Genomic DNA, 16,066 nt, shown 5'->3' on the forward strand with positions numbered 1-16,066 from the left:
TATGTGTCACACTGGCTGTCTATTTTATTCTAATTCTTTTTAAAATTTGGAATGTCACTCTAACATGTCTTTTAATAAAAATATGTTTTCTCAAAGTATATTATTTATTTAATTGAATTTTATCGATCCTAAAACGGACTCTAATACTTTATTCATAAACACTTAATACCTCAAGGCGTTCCAAAACAGGTCCTGACACGCGAATAAACATCAAAGTTACCTTTTAAGGATTCTTTTTTTCAAGTTTGAGGTTCAGAAGCCTAAACATGCAGAACTTTACTTTCAGAAAGTTTTCCTATAAATATACTTTTCTTGGCACCTGATTTGCTTGATATTCTAGAAAATTTCGGAATGAGGAAGTTTCTAGGCTACGTTCGATAAAATTTTCAGAGATGGCGCTGAATACTACCACCATGTAGTTAGGTATTATTTTTTATTTTTAGTGGTGGTAGATTTCAGTGACATCTAGGATTTAATTTCTGACTGACTTTTTATGACCACAGAGTAAATATTTATAACCGAGTCAAAAAGAATTGCCTAATTTATGAGTTATTATTCTGTGATTGCTGCCGTGTCCATGTCAGTCATCCATTTCATACAAACATTTTGCTTTACGATAGCTTCACCTACCCGTTGTACAAACGTAGTGATAAAACCTGATAAAGCCATACTCTTTGACCCCTATTGACTACTGTTAAAACCACAGGTAAAAACAAAGAGTATTCACGTAGATAGAGTAATAAAGGTAGATTGAAGTACTGTGTAACTGTGTATGAGATAGCGATAGCACGACATAACGATGAATAACATGACAATTATTACCATTGTTTAGTAGTCAATATTTGTATTAACCGACCAACAATATTTGTATTAAACGTTTTTTATGTGAAAACAAGTAAATAACTAATGAGAAATACAATTACGCCACGAATTCTCAAAGTTTGTTTTGCAACTTCTTGTGTGTAAGTTGTATGTATTCTTGAAAAAACCAGTTACACGATAAGGGACAAAAAATAGGTTAGCTGCGTCTCTGTTTATCACATTAGTAACTTTATCTGTGCTCTCTTTTTAGCGTGAATGAGAAAGCAAACGTTCCTGTATCTATCTTTATTACTCTATCTACGGAATAAAGCAAACAACGATGAACGGACAATATAACTCGGACTATAATGTAGGTATTCGTTTTATGACAGGGTTTTATGTCTGTGCGTTTCTTCGGTTTCTTCACGATTTCTTGGTCTGTGATTTTGACTTTGACTGGACTTTTCGCTTTCTTTCTTCATCTTTTTTCAGTCGCCGCCATCACAAGGCTCGTCTTTGTCTTTATACTAAACAAAAAGCAACTATTCTAACAGTGGTAAGTTAAATTGATTTTGTAAGAAATTGCACGATTAAGGTATAACAATATCGTATTTTCACCGTAACTATCTAGTTTTCTGATAACAGCACGTGCGATCCGGAAATGCCGGTTGAAGCTTTGTCAGCTTATTTTTGTAACCGACTAAATTAAAACTTTAGGAATTCATTCAAAATATCTTTCGTGTATAATGAAAGTTGAACAATGCAATGAATAACAAACCAACCAAGTAAGGCATCCCTAGTTTTGTTCTCAGCTTACAATTTAAAATGCAGGGTAGAAACAGAAAAGAAGCTAAGAGTAGGTAGGTATATTAGGGTCTAACCATCCCTGGGATGGCTGTTTTAGGATAGTTAACGGTTCAAGCAAGTTATTTGTTTGGTCATCAAATTTGAAAGGTGCAACGTGTACTATGATTTTAGGTTGCATTGGTGTATTACAATACATTTTGGTTTCTTCATAAACATTCATCGTACATAATCATTCCTTAGCAACATTATATGTTAGGCACTCAAAATCACTTGTACTTATTGCATCTTATATCCGTGACTAGGGTTCATATCTGTGACTAGGGTTAGGACTCGGTATCTGGGGGGGGGCTAGCACATAAAAAAAAATATAATTGTGATTATTGACATTGCCTGAATTTATGGTGTTTCCACTTACAATTTTGGTTTTACCCTAGTTTCTGTACGAATTTGCACTAAATTATCTTTAAAAATTAAAAACTCCCTGATTTGGGACTCATTTATTATTATAAAGAACAGTGGCACCGATTCTAAGCACAACCTAATTTTAGAGTATTCACACCCTCTTCTTACTATTGTAATATGAAAAGGACAGAAGCAGTTTGACATTTCTAAATTTAATTTTTAGATGGTAAAACCTGTGATTTTAGCACGCAGTCACGAGTACTGTTTAAATTTGTATTGTGCACTAAAATTTAGAGTATTTAAATGTGAAAGTCATGTTCCGTTCCTTATTTAGCATTGTTAAAAAGAAAAGGATGCAGATACTCTAAATTTAGTTTAGAGTAAGACAAACGAATCGGTGCCAATATCATTTCATGATTATAAATCTTTTCCACTGCTGCTTTTCTAGCAGAGACGTGCTATGTCGCTATACTGGGAGGAGATAAAAGCTAAGCTATGAAACTATGTCACTGTTTCCACTACTACTGTGCAGTGTAGTGGAGCAGATACGATGTGCTATGAAGGTGCACCACTGGGAGTGCATGCACCTCTTAACTTTTCAGAGTTACATGTGTTTTACAATTAAATATCACTTGCTTAGCGGTGAAGGAAAACATTGTGAGGAAACCTGCATGCCTGAGTGCTGAGAGTTCTCCATAGTGTTCTCTAAGTCTAAGGTGTGTGAAGTCTGCAAATCTGCACTTGGTCACCAAACCCTTCTCATTCTCAGAAGAGACCTGTACTCAGTAATGACCCAACAATAGATTGATGATGATGTGTAGCTGCCAAACTACAGTGCTTAGGTCAGTCTGAATAAAACCTGTGTACCTTTCATGAATTATGACTGGCAGCAAGCGTGCCGTAGCTTAGTGGTCAGAGGGTCGGTTGCGAGATGCGGGTTTTGATTCCTGCCGGTCCGCAATTTTAGATATGTATTTAAAATTATCTACTGTTTGTAAGTAGGTACATATCTCTACATAGTATAAAATAAAGTCGCTTCTCGCTCTGTCTGTATGTATGAACGCGTAGATCTTTTAAACTACGCAACGGATTTTAATGTGGTTTTCACCAATAGATAGAGTGATTCAAGAGGAAGGTTTATAGGTATAGTTTAATATTGTTTTGTGCTAATTTGTTGAAAAATGACGATAATTGTTCAAGATTTCGGAAGAAATCAAGCTGACTGAGAGCTTTTATCGAAAATGCTCTCTTATTGTTTTAAAATACATATAACAAAATAACCACAGTGACAACATTAGTATCTACATTGCACCCCGTGCAAAGCCGAGGCGGGTCGCTAGTTTTAATATAAATTACATTTCCACATTTGAAACAATTGTATTTATTTGTTTACAGATAATGGATGACGAATGGGACGACTCTTGTGATGTTGTAAGTACAATCTTATTACTATTAAACATTGTTAGGTACCTAGTTTTTCCATTTATGTTTGTGTGTTTGTGCAAAAACCAGATAATTAAAATGTTTTGACGACCTCCTTGGCGCAGTGCTGAGTACTGTGGTATTATTAGTGGAGGCCCCTAGCTCGATTCCCAGCAGGGAAAATTTGAAGTTTTATAATTCCTAAATATTCTCTGGTCTGGTCTAGTGGGCGGCTTCGGCCGTGGCTAGTTACCACCCTACCTGCTAAGGCGAGAGCAATTAAGCGTTATAGTATGATGCCGTGTTGAAACCAACGGGGTATGGGTTTAATAAAAACTGCCAAAACCCTTCCAGGTTAGCCCACTGCCATATTAGACTGCATCATCACTTACCACCAGGTGAGATTGCAGTCAAGGGCTAACTTGTACATATATAAAAAAATTAAAAAGTGTTAAAGTCACCTAGTTAGATTTACGTACCTACTGCTTTAATATTGATCAAAATTAGAATCTGTATTCTAGTGGACTAATTATTTTGAGCAGTACCTACTTTGAGAACAGCTTGATCTAAACTTCACATGGGCTTGGAAGGCAAACACTTGAGATAACAGGCATGATGTGAGTGGTTAGCACTTCACTGACTGTTGAACACTTGGCTTTGTGATTTATCACTCAATTTATTTATATAATAAACTAGCTGACCCGGCGTACTTCGTAATGTCGCCATGTGCGGATTGGTAGACTTCACACACCTTTAAGAACATTATGGAGAACTTTCAGGCATGCAGGTTTCCTCACGATGTTTTCCCTCACCGTTAAAGCAAGTGATATTTAATTACTTAAAACGCACAAACTCCGAAAAGTTAGCGGTGCGTGCCGGGGATCGAACCCCCGACCTCCGATTGAAAGGCGGACTAACCCCTGGGCTATCACAGCTTTTTATAATATTAAATAGGTAATAAATTACTCTTTTTGATAGTCAGATGTTGGATTAATGAAATCAATGTGTTACTTAAGGTGGCGCAGCCTCCCCCTCCTCGTACAAACAACAACTACGGCAATGATGTAGATGGCGGCCACAGTCTATCCATGGGTCGAGGGTTTTCATCTTTCATTGAAGACAACAATGATGGTATGATTTATAACTTAATAGATGATGCCTGCGAATTCGACCGCGTGGATTTAGATTTTTTGAGAAATCCCGTGGGAACTCTTTGATTTTCCGGGATAAAAAGTAGCCTATGTCACTCTCCAGGTCTTTAACTATACCCATGCAAAAAATCACGTCAATCCGTTGCTCCGATGCGACGTGATTGAAGGACAAACCAACCAACAAACAAACACACTTTTGCATTTATAATAAGGGTACTGACTAGATGATGTGTCTGTGGGAACTCTGATTTTCTGGGATCAAAAGTAGCCTATGTCCTTCCCCGGGATGCAAGCTATCTCTGTTCCAAATTTCATCAAAATCGGTTAAACGGATGGGGCCGTGAATGGCTAGCAGACAGACAGACACACTTTCACATTTATAATATTAGTATGGATTAGTATGGTTTAAGTTTTACCTTAAAGTTTTTCTATTTTATCATCTCAGCATTGGTGGCTGTATAGGGTTCTTTTTTAGGGATCCCATTCTGTCTGTCTGTCAGCTGCCTGTATCTCATGAACCGTAGCAGGTAGAGAGGTGAGATTTTCGCAGAGTATAATATCTATTGCCACTATAACAACAATAATAAAAATTTCGAAATGGTCACCATGTAAATAGTGTTTTATAACACTTCATGGGCAAGTCCATCTCACACTTGACCGGTGTGTAATTTTTATTAATCTATTATTGTTACATTAGTACATTTCTTATGGTGCTGTCATATTTGCACCCATTGTTTTATTTTAGAACTTAGGGTTTATTATTGTGTGATTTGCAATGGTGCCAACATAACGTCTGGGGACAAGTTACAGTAAACAGTGTTGCTCACTGTAGTTGCCTACGAGAGAATATTTTGACGCGAAGCGACGTCTCGCTCAGTGCCGCTGTAATGCGGTCTGACCTTCAATACCTACCTAAATGTCTTTTGCTAAGAAAACCCCACAGATACTTACAAATTTTTGTACCCACAAAAAACTCAAAAAAAAATGTTTGCAGATTTTGATAAGGGTGGTAGCAATGGATACGGAGACAGGCGTGGGGGTCGCGGTGGCGGACGGGGTGGTGGACGAGGCCGAGGGGGCCGCGGAGGACGGGGCGGCGGGGGCCGAGACAGAGGCGACTACGAGAATGGAGGTAAGGGTCCTTCTTTATTCAGCAGAACAGGTGGATCTCCACTGTATCACAGCCAAACCCATTCCAGAAATCAAGCAGGTCATCCAGGTCGTTATACTGTACGAGGCTAGGTTTGTTGTGAGCTAATTCTCAAACACGCTGGTCGATTCCAGCAAATCTGCATCAATCATTATTACAATCGCAATTGTGATTGGCTGAATTTATGATATTCTTGTTGCAACAATGCATTGTAGGCAATGAGCGAGCGTCAAACAATCAGAAGTGATTACGATCTTGACATTTCTTAGTTCAATTTGTATTGCAAAGTGGGAAGTGGTATCTTCACAATATTTCATTTGTTTACAGGAGACAATTATGGCAACGGCGATAGGGAAGACAGGGGAGATAGGGGTGAAAGGGGAGAGCGCGGCATGGGGAGGGGCCGTGGCAGAGGAGGCCGGGGCGGCTCGCGGCCCGCCGGCGGCAGCGACGACGGCGGCGAGAGGCCCGAGGGCGGCGAGGAGGGCGAGAAGAAGCCACCAGTCACATACGTGCCCCCGGAGCCCACTGAGAATGAAAGCGAGATCTTCAGCAGCACTATCAGTTCTGGAATCAACTTTGATAAGTTTGATTGTATTGCTGTGAAGGTGAGTTTTCTAGTAATCTAAATCTGGCGTATGTGACATGTCCTAAATTAAATGGTCTACTAATTAGGAAACCCTTTTAGGATCACTTCATTGTCTGTCCTGACCGTTTATCTAGAATCATGAACTATGGAAAAAGGAAAAAAATTCGAAACCGTTTTGTGGTTACATCGCAAAAATATGGCGCTGCCATAAATATGTGCTATATCTTGTACAATGGTGTGGAACCCTTCATGTGCGATTCCGACTCGCACTTAATCGTTTTTTTTTTTTGAAATTTTATACTACACTGATACATTCGCACACAGTATGCAGTATTCCTTTACGCAAAATGGAGTTAATAGTTACCGTGTGTGCGATTGCGTCGATGTGCTAAAGGCGTAAATTCGTTAAATTTGTGATATGATGTTTTTTTATTAGGTACTTAACGTCAAAAATGTTTCATAGGTAACTGGCGAAAATCCACCTCGTGCCATCGATAGTTTTGAAACTGCAAACTTGCGAAAGTATGTAGTGGACAATATTCTCAAGTCCGGCTACAAAAAGCCTACGCCCATACAGAAGCACGCGATTCCGATCGTCATGGGTGGCAGAGACTTAATGGGATGTGCCCAAACGGGGTCGGGAAAAACTGCCGCCTTCCTTCTGCCTATAATCAACGTGCTCTTACAAGATTCACGGGAACTGGTGGTTGGGGGCAACGGAGCACAACCTCAGGTTGTCATCGTATCTCCTACGAGGGAGTTGACGCTGCAAATATTCAATGAAGCTAGGAAGTTTTCATTTGGATCAGTTCTGAAGATAGCAGTGGCGTATGGAGGTACAGCTGTGCGTCACCAAGGGGACAGCATTGCTAGAGGCTGTCATATATTGGTGGCGACTCCGGGACGCTTGCACGATTTTGTGGATCGCGGTCGAGTGTCGTTTGAGAGTATCCGATTTGTGGTGCTGGATGAAGCTGACCGTATGCTGGACATGGGCTTCATGCCCAGCGTAGAGAAGATGATGCAACATCCTACTATGGTTCCTTCTGTGAGTAAAAAATGTTATATTTTGTAGCTGTTGCTCGCTACTTCGTTTGCGTGGATTAAGGTTTTTAAAAATCCTGTGAGAACTCTTTGATTTTCTGTGATAAAAGGTAGCCTATGTCTCTCTCCAGGTCCTTAACTTTACCTATGGGAAAAATCACGTCAATCCATTGCTCCATTGCGACGTGATTGAAGGGCAAACCAAGAAACAAACACACTTTCGCATTTATAATATTGTTATTAATTATGGTAGTGATATTTATAACTTGATTTACTAAAACATATTCGTACTGAATTTCGAATGTTTATTTAAAACATGTTTGTGATTACTTGGGGACACAAAATGGTTAACACCCTCTGATATCATGGGGTATAGCATTGATATCAATCTTTACTTTTCCATTTCACTTATGGATATATACAACCATTTTGTATATATCAACAGTCGGAGCGCCAGACGTTGATGTTCTCAGCAACATTCCCAGAAGATATCCAGCACTTGGCCGGCCGGTTCCTCAACAACTACCTATTCGTGGCAGTGGGCGTGGTGGGCGGTGCCAGCACTGACGTGGAGCAGATCTTCCACCAAGTCACCAAGTATGAGAAACAGAAAACGCTGCAGAGCCTCGTCGAGGAGTATGGTAAGTCAAGCCAGAAGACATCCAGCACTTGGCTGGGAACTCCCACCTATCAGCAGCAGCAGATCTGAGCAGAGAGCAGATCTTCCAGTTCTTCTAAAAACGACAAAAAAGCAATAGATTTTTGTACCATTTGTATAAGCATTTGCAAATAGATAGATTCAGTTAGTTCATTCTAAAGCAGGGTATTGTGGAAATAATTGAATCACTATTATTGATTATATACTGAAACTAGCTTACTTCCGCGACTTCGTCCGCGTGGACTACACAAATTTCGAACCCTATTTTACCCTCTTAAGGTGACGCAGGACGCTCGACCGAAATTGGCAGCGCACGTGGGTAACGTGTTTGCTTTTCACTTGACATTGTATGAGAAAGTTGAGAGGCACGATGATTATCACTGAAATCAAACGCGCGAAAAAGGTTTAGGAAAAGTATTTTTGAGAAAAAACTACTGAATTTATGTTTGCAAAGTAAAGTTATTTCAACTAATGAATAAATAAACTACGTCTAATGATAAATTGTTTTACAATTTTCATATCCCTAATCTTATTTATTTACGCCCAAAGTTGTCATAAATTTAGTGTTAAAATAGGAATCTTTTGAGGCTCGTAACTTTTAAATCAATATTTTTTTCAATGTTTTAGATATCATTGAACCTAGATAACGACGAGATAAATCAATATAATTCTTAGTTTTGTGCGTACAATATCGAATATTGTTGTATTTTCCCTCCTACGTTTGTATGGAGAAAGCACCGAACTGAGTCCCCTTAAGGGTTGAATTTTCAAAAATCCTTTCTTAGTGGATGCCTACATCATAGTAGCTATCTGCATGCCAAATTTCAGCCCGATCCATCCAGTAGTAGATCAGTCAGTCAAGTCACCTTTTCCTTTTATATAATACTAGCTTATGCTCGCGACTTCGTCCGCGTGGACTACAAAATTTCAAAACCCTATTTCACCCCCTTAGGAGTTGAATTTTCAAAAATCCTTTCTTAGTGGATGCCTACGTCATAATAGCTATCTGCATGCCAAATTTCAGCCCGATCCGTCCAGTAGTTTGAGCTGTGCGTTGATAGATCAGTCAGTCAGTCAGTCAGTCAGTCATTCAGTCAGTCAGTCAGTCAGTCACGTTTTCCTTTTATATATATAGATTTAGATTATCTTGAATTTGGGTACCTTAACTTTTCCAGTTATTGGAATCAAGTAATATCTCACAACAAGAACAAATCTATCCTTTTTTCCAGATGGAAAGCGTATCCTCGTGTTTGTGGAAACGAAGCGCAACGCGGACTTTATAGCGGCCATGCTGTCGCAGAAGCAATTGCTGACGTCGTCCATCCACGGCGACCGCCAGCAGAAGGAACGCGAGGAAGCTATGGACAACTTCAAGAGTGGCAAGCACTTCATACTGGTGGCTACCGCTGTGGCCGCTAGGGGATTGGGTAATGTCATGCTCAGCAACAATTGCTGTACCACATATTTTTAAGCCTATGCGTAAAGTCAGGGTATAAGTTGTCTCCATTCCAAATTTCAGCCAAATCGTCCAGTAGTTTTTGCGTAAAAGAGCACACGCACACACAAAATATCTTTAGTGAATTAAAATTTTATTTAACATGGCCACTTTTCACTGAAATGTTTTCTTTTTTTTGCAGATATTAAGAATGTGGATGTCGTTGTGAACTACGACTTGCCAAAAAGCATTGATGAATACGTACACAGAATCGGCAGGACGGGTCGCGTCGGCAACAGAGGCATAGCTGTGTCGTTCTTTGACACTGATCAAGTATGTTGCATTTATTTTTTGCAGTTTAAAATGTATTTGAAAATCCTGGGGATTTTCGAAAATGCTTTTTTGGGATAAATGTCAATCTCCAGGTTGCAAGATACCTCCGATATCGGTTAAACGGCTTCACCTTTTAAGAACCCTTGGGAATTTTTTGATTTTCCGGGAAACATTTAGACTATGCTGTGGATTATAAGGTAAATCTGTACAAAATTTCGTCAAAATCGGTTGAATAGATGGGCCTTGAAAAGCTGCCAAACAGACAAACGCACTTTCGTATGTATAATGTTAGTATCATCATGACATAGACTTTCCCTAAAACGCGCCTCCACACCCAGTCCTCAGCCTTCCTCATCTAGCCACTTGCCGCCAACCTCCTTATATCTTGACCTTGATTCTCCTGCAGATCTCCTCATTTCGGATCTTATCTCTCAGGGAAACTGTCAAAGTCAGATATGATGGCTGGTTTTTGGATTTGTAAGATGATATAGTGGTGATAATTTTTACGCGAATTTAAAACTAAATCTACGAGGGTTTCAAACGCGCCCATCAGGTCTGAGAAGAGCCCACAACAAACTCAGCCAGGTATTTTTTTTTATTATCACCACTTTACAAAATCACTTAAACTTATTAGAACTATCATAAAGCTGTTAAGCAACTCATTCCCAAGCTTTCTTATCATTTAAGTAATCTTTTACATTGTAATAGGATTTTTCAATGATATGGGTAAGGATATATTCATGGACTAGCTTATGCTCGCGACTTCGTCCGCGTGGACTACAGAAATTTCAAACCCCTATTTCACCCCCTTAGGGTCTGAATTTTCAAAAATCCTTTCTTAGCGGATGTCTACGTCATAATAGCTATCTGCATGTCAAATTTCAGCCCGATCCGTCCAGTAGTTTGAGCTGTGCGTTGATAGATCAGTCAGTCAGTCACCTTGTCCTTTTATATATTTAGATAAGGATATTTCAAGTTATATGTTTTGGTGTTTGGCAGGATGTCGCGCTAACGGCGGACCTGGCCAAGATCCTGCGGCAGGCGGAGCAGCCGGTGCCCGACTTCCTGCAGGGCGGCGGCACTGCCACGTACAAGGGCAACAAGTACGGCGGCAGCGACATTAGGGTGAGTCTGCACTCTAGTTACACTGTATACTGTATTTATACATAACTAGCTCATGCCCGCGATTTAGGTATTTAACCCGGCGCGGGAGTGTGGTGACAAAATATTTCATGTATGTGTGTAGTATGTGGCGGGGTATGATATGCCCGTAAATTAAACTGCCTGTATATGATTAATAATATAATCAAATTTAATTGAAATTTTAATTTTATTTATTAAAACACAATCCCTATACTTATATTTAAATGAAAAACTCAATCATATTTATATATTTCAATAGTTTTCATTACCAAAGGTAAGGCACTAATTTTTGGTTACAAATCAAAACAGTCTTTAAAAGTCTTTAGTCTCTTCTTAAAAAGAATTGGTGGGGTATGCTACACCCCACCACACTCCCGCCGTGTTAAAAATCCCGTAGGAAATAATTTTCCGGGTAATAAGCGGCCTATAGTACGCGACAGTTCGAGATGCAATCGGAGGGACGCTCCGCACACCCGCACGTCACCCGCGGTCGTCTGGGGGGTCACTGTCCAGTACCCGGGTGGAAATATTGTACATCAACCTTTTGAAAGAGAAAGCGGTTTCGTAGAGCATTGTCTCTGTCGTTGAGACCGACAAAATGTCACATAGGTATAAGTGACAGAGACAACGCTCTACAAAGCCGAAATCTCATTGTAAACTTGCCGGCTCTACTGTACGTCTAAACGTGCAAATACACTATTCCATTAGTGCTTTCATGCTATTACTATACACAATTTTAATCCTCTTTTCATTTGTTCCCTGCCTTCATTGTAGAGGACAGTAGAAAATGAGGTATGTACAAAGTTGTAGTAGTAATCGTATTAGGCTAATGGTGACCAATCAATATTGAGTTATGCTGCGCTGTGCGCTGATAACTTTCTGGTGCTGATTTTGCTATAAACATTCAGTGGCGCGACATGCATGCCCACAAGTGCAAGCGAGATAGATGGAAGACTGAGCGGCGGGATGATTACGTATCTCGCTACAGGCTTGCGACAGACGGAAATTTTGTGATCATTGCTGTCAAAACAGCGGCTAGAGAGAGACAGCAATAGCCACAAAGCAAAATTAGAAGAGAGACAGCAAATGAGCCGTCGCATTGCTACTGCTGTCGCTAGTGCAAAGTTTTACGTAATCACCTCGCGAGTTGGACAGTTCGATGCAGAAGTGTTGAAGTCCGGCGTGATCTGTTGTATCTGTTACATACAAGGCGCAAACGCGTGACCTCGTCCTACGTAAAACGTTGTAAAGGTCGATGTGATGTTTTACGTCGTCGTCGTTTGATAAATACAACATTATACGTCTCATAAGTACTTTAAAAAATAGCATTTTTATCATTTTTAAAATTTGAATGTGTAAAATAGATAAAATTAGGCATTGTTATGTAAAAAACGCAAAATGCTAATTTTGTGGCTTACTACAACTTACGTGGGAGGTGTCGACATTTTCGCAGTATAGCAGCATAGCACATCTCTGGTGGAAAGGCACCCTTACTGTCATGAACTGTATCGGTGGTGATATTTTAAAAGAAGTTTAGTCGGGTTTTAGTTTTTGAACTACATCTTGTTGTTTCAGGATTTCAACAATGCCACCGCAGCAGCGGCACAAGGCCAAGAGGCTGACGAAGAGTGGTAGATGTACGGACCTCTTGATATTACTCCCAGTGACCTTAACATGTCCCCAGTGAATGTTTGATTAATGATTATTGTGCAACTAGTGGTGCGTGGATATCATTGGTGCTTGACTTACCCGCGAGTGGAAAACTTGAAAAACACTGAATATGTGAGACTCAACCCCCCTCCCTGTGTGACTAGAGGTAGAGACATATTGTTGATATGCCAACAGCACTTAATAAATATAAGTGATGTCTGCCATTTTTTGTGCAGCTAAAATCTAAATTAATCTAGTCCTCGGTAACTTTTAGATCATTGAAGTAAATACTTAACACAAATTATTACAAATTAAATTGATTTGTTGAAAACAACACCTTTTTGTATTGATGAAGGCTCTTAAGATCATAGTCATTAGAGCCTTCCGGCATGAAACCAACCTGCAGTGCCTCGCCTCGTATGGTTAGCTCCGTAGGTGAATCCGCTAAGGTAGGTAAGGTAAGCTTCAGCGAATCGCCTCGCTTGTTGACGCTGCGGAGTTGATGGGCGAGGCGGTGCCGGTCTGGTGCCGGCTGGCTCTAATGACCTATGACCTTTAGGGATGATTTATGCCAAAACCTGACCGTGCCACGGACAAGGCGCGGACACGAGGCACGGATTCAAGACATCACGAATATTTTATATGAAGTAGTTTATGCTTCACCGTGCCGTGTCCGTGTCTCGGACGTGGCTCGGCCGTGCACGTTTGTATTATACTCGGTGTGTACGATGAACGTGAAGCAAGTACGGGGCTCGGAAAACTCGTACACGGCTCGGGCCCGGGACGGTTAAGCATAAATCTTTAGTCAGTTTTGTTTTGCAAAACTTTGATTGCAAATTGCAATCAAAGTTTTACAAAACAATCAGATTGACCGTAAAAGCCTTATGAGATAACAATCGAGACTCAGCTTTATTAAGTTTATAATATGGTTGAAATTGGTTTCAATGAAAACAAAACACGGATGGCATTGTCCCCTTGGGTTGGTTTAATTCAATCTAATTTCCAATTATTTCAGCAAATAAACTTGAATTTCGGTTGTTTATCCAAAAGACTGATTCTACTCAAATCTGTAAACGTGCCCTGACCGTTAAGAGTTAGCTTTTAAAGTAAATATAAACAAAAAGTATATAATTGGAATATTATTGGTGCTAAATTGGTTGTGCATTAACTCTTGAACTAAAAGTACTGCAATCCCTTTATCCTTGAATTTCCGCACATTAAAAATATGTTTCTACCTTAGAATCGATGTTATATCCCTAAGCGTTATAGAAGACTGTTTCACTGTGACAAGTATTGTAGAGTTAAGAACTAATCAAATAATTGTTAGGTTTTAATTTGCAAACTATCTTTTGCACAACACCTTTGATTTGAACAAACCATTTGGTTGTACTTATTACAAAAAAATAAATGAAGATATTGTTTTTATTTTCTTTTAAGTGTGTTGATTTAAGTTTTCTATTTTTTTTTCTATAAACTATTTCATCCAAATTCGAAACAGTAAGTCTCCAGTGTGCGACATCTTACAAGAATCTGTGATGTTAAATGTTAAAAGTTGCTCAGTTTAAATTTTAACATAGTTACACATAATGTTAAGTCTATTTCTACTGATTTTGTTAGCAATTTACATGTTGAAATTGCTTAATCTTTTTATGTAGAAATTAAATCGCCTATTAGTTGATAAAGAATCTCATATTGTACTTTACTTTTATCCTTAGTGTTGTCAGGTGTTGTGTTTGTGTGATTCTTTAGAAGTGAATATCTTTTAACGAATTATGTGGAGTGGTTGAGCATTGTCATTTTACCAGTGGGAAGTTATAGGTCCGATTCCCGGGGTCAATTTAGGATCTTACTGTCAAGTTGGAAAGTAAAATTCCACTGACCAGGTACCGTCAAGTCAAGCAATAAGCATCTCATGTTTTTTCTCATGAGAGGATCCGGTTAAGGCCTGATAAAACACCAGCACATTCCCGATACACTCGGTGGGGCTCGAAGCACGAAAAAGAACTATCCATATTTAGTGTACTATGTTAATTCATAATTAAAATATTTTATTTGGAAGGTATAACAAGAACAGACAATTCTATTAAATAAACTTATTTAAAAAACTAAAATAAATTAAATTAAATCTAATACTTCATCGAGACCACCCGCAGCGAGGCATCGTACCCAAGATGCTGGCAGCATTACCCCTTTGGATGGCCAAACTAATTCTTTGTCCAAGGTAGCTGCCAGCTCTCGGGTCCCCGGTTGACTCGATTTTCGAAATTTCCTTAAAAAGTATTAAATATATTGATAATAGATATAATAATAATAAAATAGTATTATTTGTTTATTATATCTACAAGTGAAGGAAGGGCACTTCATCGAATGAAAACACTCAAAATGTTTTATTTCGCTTCTGTTATTAAAACACCTGACAACGCTACTGGTAACTATCATTTAAATAAGTTTTATACATAAAGTCAAAAGTCTTCGGAATATTATATAAATAATAAATATATGACATAAAATCAATTTATTTTATATAGTAATGTACAAAATAACCAGAAAACCATATTATGTCTATTGAAAAACTGTGATTATTATTACTAAGTAGAATAGTTTTGCTTAAATATATTATTGCCATAGGCGCACCTTAAATTGTTTAGTTAACTTTAAAAATGGCGGACTTTTCCATATTAAAAGTGATATCCAAATCTGAACGAATGCAGGGTATATTATGTAAATCAGTACAACTTAGGGTTGCCACCCGCCACTTTTTGATTTAAGGGCTACCAGCAAAATACTGGTTAGTAAAAGCGTTCGGTTTCGCCAGCCAGCTCCGGCTGAGTTAGTAAAAAATAAGAGAGCGTTACGTGCCCCGTATTTTATTTTCGCAATTACAACAAGTTTCTGTATTATCATGGCCTGAAAAGCGGAGCATCTGGCAATCCTAATACAACATGATAAACAAATATAAATCCTGAAGGAATCCAATAAGTACAAAAGGATGTGTAACTATGTATTAATGACTAAGGACACGTTTTAGTTTGTAAGACGCTTGTTTTCGTTTGCGACAAAAATTACTTTACGAATAAACATAACTTTTAAATTGTATTTAATTTTTTTATTGCTATGTTATGTCTGCTTTTTCTGCTGCTTCGTTAGACGAAACGAAATTGGCAGGTCATTTTACCAGTGTGGAAAGAATAACACTACTTTTGGACCTGTTAATTCAATATTTGAGACTCGAATCAACCTTTACTCTTGTAACCATAGAATAACATTGAATTAAAAACGTTTTTATCCAAATGTGGGAGCAAACGGCCGAAATTAGTAAACAATCCTATTAGTTTAATTAGTAGGTTTGTTATTTGTCAAAAACTGTATGGTCTTTTTTGACCACAACATTACTATAGTACGCGACAGGTTAAGATGGCAATTGCGGTATGAGGCGGGGGGAACGCCCCGCACACCCGCGCTATCCCGGACCGCGTTTTAA

The 16,066-nt window shown here is 38.8% G+C and overlaps 1 protein-coding gene across 2 annotated transcripts; it reads left to right on the forward strand.

Annotated features, from left to right (window-relative positions):
• The first annotated feature begins 1,208 nt into the window (after positions 1–1,208).
• Positions 1,209–15,681, forward strand: vas (ATP-dependent RNA helicase vasa). Of its 2 annotated transcripts, XM_069505296.1 has the most exons (12): positions 1,209–1,357; positions 3,406–3,441; positions 4,449–4,563; positions 5,578–5,715; positions 6,061–6,341; positions 6,786–7,370; positions 7,812–8,007; positions 9,254–9,451; positions 9,662–9,792; positions 10,792–10,917; positions 11,710–11,727; positions 12,511–15,681. In XM_069505296.1, exons 2-12 carry the CDS (start codon positions 3,409–3,411, stop codon positions 12,568–12,570), a joined length of 1,881 nt encoding a protein of 626 aa, XP_069361397.1. In that variant the 5' UTR covers positions 1,209–1,357; positions 3,406–3,408; the 3' UTR covers positions 12,571–15,681. The 2 variants fall into 2 exon arrangements, with proteins under 2 accessions (XP_069361397.1, XP_034835650.1); XM_034979759.2 differs by lacking the exon at positions 11,710–11,727 and having other exon boundaries at positions 1,210–1,357.
• Positions 15,682–16,066: the final 385 nt, after the last annotated feature.

Source organism: Maniola hyperantus, chromosome 20 (assembly GCF_902806685.2).
Source record: "Maniola hyperantus chromosome 20, iAphHyp1.2, whole genome shotgun sequence".
Taxonomy (NCBI): domain Eukaryota; kingdom Metazoa; phylum Arthropoda; class Insecta; order Lepidoptera; family Nymphalidae; genus Maniola; species Maniola hyperantus.

Excerpts from the sequence above, each read along its gene's own strand:
- vas (XM_069505296.1), top strand. The coding sequence starts at position 3,409 with ATGGATGACGAATGGGACGACTCTTGTGATGTT. Across the intron at positions 6,342-6,785 it reads TTGATTGTATTGCTGTGAAG|GTAACTGGCGAAAATCCACC; the intron begins GTGAGTTTTCTA and ends AATGTTTCATAG. Across the intron at positions 7,371-7,811 it reads ATCCTACTATGGTTCCTTCT|TCGGAGCGCCAGACGTTGAT; the intron begins GTGAGTAAAAAA and ends ATATATCAACAG.